General features: G+C 36.3%; 1 protein-coding gene across 1 annotated transcript; it reads left to right on the forward strand.

The window, feature by feature from the left end:
* The first annotated feature begins 597 nt into the window (after positions 1-597).
* On the forward strand, positions 598-1,809 carry LOC115219681 (coiled-coil domain-containing protein 113-like). Its single transcript, XM_029789857.1, has one exon. It carries the CDS (start codon positions 598-600, stop codon positions 1,807-1,809), a length of 1,212 nt encoding a protein of 403 aa, XP_029645717.1.
* The last annotated feature ends 382 nt before the right edge of the window (positions 1,810-2,191 follow it).

Raw genomic sequence — 2,191 nt, forward strand, 5'->3', positions numbered from 1 at the left:
CGCAAATGTGTGTGTGCGTGTGCGTGTGTGTGTGTGTGTGTGTGTATGCGTGCGTGCGTGTGATCATTCAATAGAACGAAACAGTGAAAGAGATAGACAGAAGAGAGATACTGAATGAATATCCTGCGTTGCGTTAGGAAAGCGTTTACGTATTTGAATAATACAGTTTGAAAACGTCTGCATAAAATATTTCACATTTTTTCATTGACATCAACACATTACATCTACACGGAGCATCGACAGGAAACGTACGGAAAATATAAAGAGAAAAAGTTATATTACAGAAAACATGTATAGAAAACATATAGAAAACATGTTGTAAAACACCTAAAGAAATCGCTTCTTGTGAACTTTTACAGAAAACAACCTAAGTAAACTTTTATATCAAGTGTCTATTGTAAACATCTATAGTAAACTTAGAGAAAAAATATTTGAGCGTGATTTGAGGGAGGTTTGGTTGCTATACTTAGCATTTCTGGTGTCTATTCAAAGTTTCCCTCGTTAGTTTTTTTTTTTACTGATTATCTTTTAAGTGTACATGACTTTGGTGATCAGGTAAATCTCCTCACGGTCCCAGGGAAGGATAAAAGTTACAAAATGAAGAAGTTACCTTCAAATATTAGAACAATTTTCCCAGCATTGGCCTCTAATCTCAATGATATAGACATTGGAGAAGCAGGCCATGAAGATATACAGACACTGAAATCGAAAAGAAAGCGTATGTGGCTTATCGGAGCTCTCAGTTTCATGGCAATGGAAGATCTCACTGAAAAAGTAAAAGAAACGGAAAAGCGGAACCGGCTTTTGTCCACTGAAACCACCATGTTTGAGAAATATCTGGAAGACAAGTTGCATGCCAGTGGTAGTGGTGCTAGCGATGATTCAAGTTCTGTTTTTGGTTCGCAGACAGTAGCAAAATCTCAACCAACATCACCGGCACCATTTACCCAAGGTATTATCGGTGTAGCTAGGAAAGTGAGCACTTTGACCACAGAGCAGAAACTACTGGTTGCTCGATATTACATCATGGCTTTGAAAGAAGAATTAAAATTGTCGAAAAGAACATCACAGCATTTTATCGCTTTGAACCTTGCTTTGATTGAAAACTACAATGAGACTTTAGCTGAAATTCCGTTAGAGAGACGAGAACTGGAAATGGAATTCGGTAGTTTGGTTAAACAGAATGGCAAAATTTCTTTTCTGCGTAAATGGCAAAAATACGTCGCCACGAAGGATACAAAGCGAGAAAGTTTAATTTGCTTAATAAAACTACGAAATATTAGTCTTGTAAATAAAATTAAAAAACAAATAATGATTAAAAAATATCGAGACGAAGTCGATCCTATTGAATTTTATAGCAAATGGACGGAAAAAAAGACACTTATTGAAGAAATTCATAGTCTTAACAAACAAAAGTCCCGTCTAAGAAGAGCTCTTGTACCCATTGAAAGATACACTTACGAAAAAAAGCAAGAGCTAGAAAAGGACGTGAAGCAAGGTGAAGAATTTCGTCAGAAAATTCTGCGAGAAAGCCACAGTTTGGCCTACCTATTAAACAAACAGCGAAATGATGAAATTGGAGAGACATTTGAAAAGGCTAAAAACGAAAGATTGAGAGAGCTTTTTGAGAACTACCGAGTACCATCCATCTTGGAATACATTGTTTTAGTAAAAGACAATAAAGAATGGAGAGAACTTATTGAGAAATGGAAACAGAAGGTGAGAGTGGCAGAAATGGTGTACAAAGGCAACGTGAAAAAGTGGAATAGCATTGTTCTGGATGATAGGAAATATAAGCTTAAAATATAATATCAATTCTTATTGAAGTTTTTTAATATTTTCCTTGTGTTTTAATCGTCGTCGTCATCATCGCTTTTGTAGTTTTTTTTAAATTCCCTGGCCATCCTTAATCCAGCAAGCTTGTTAGTAAGTGTTACAACCGTGACAGCCATGTCTAATTTTCTTTTCAATATATAGACTAACTAAATTATCCATTGTTACGAATGGGTTGCGGCTGCTATGTCTAACAATTCAGATGACCTCATTAAGACTCCCCCTCTGTGGCATTCCTTTGCCGTTTGTCTTTTAAATGTAGATAGTTTCCGTTGTCTTGGAGAAAGTCATTCACAGCACCAGGTTAGGGGTTCATATATAGTTAGTAGTTATTCCACTCCGAAGGTGTTTGGATGAG

Source organism: Octopus sinensis, linkage group LG15 (assembly GCF_006345805.1).
Source record: "Octopus sinensis linkage group LG15, ASM634580v1, whole genome shotgun sequence".
Lineage (NCBI taxonomy): Eukaryota > Metazoa > Mollusca > Cephalopoda > Octopoda > Octopodidae > Octopus > Octopus sinensis.

What these genes read in the sequence shown, in the direction of transcription:
- LOC115219681 (XM_029789857.1), top strand. Translation starts at nt 598, where the DNA reads ATGAAGAAGTTACCTTCAAATATTAGAACAATTTTCCCAGCATTGGCC.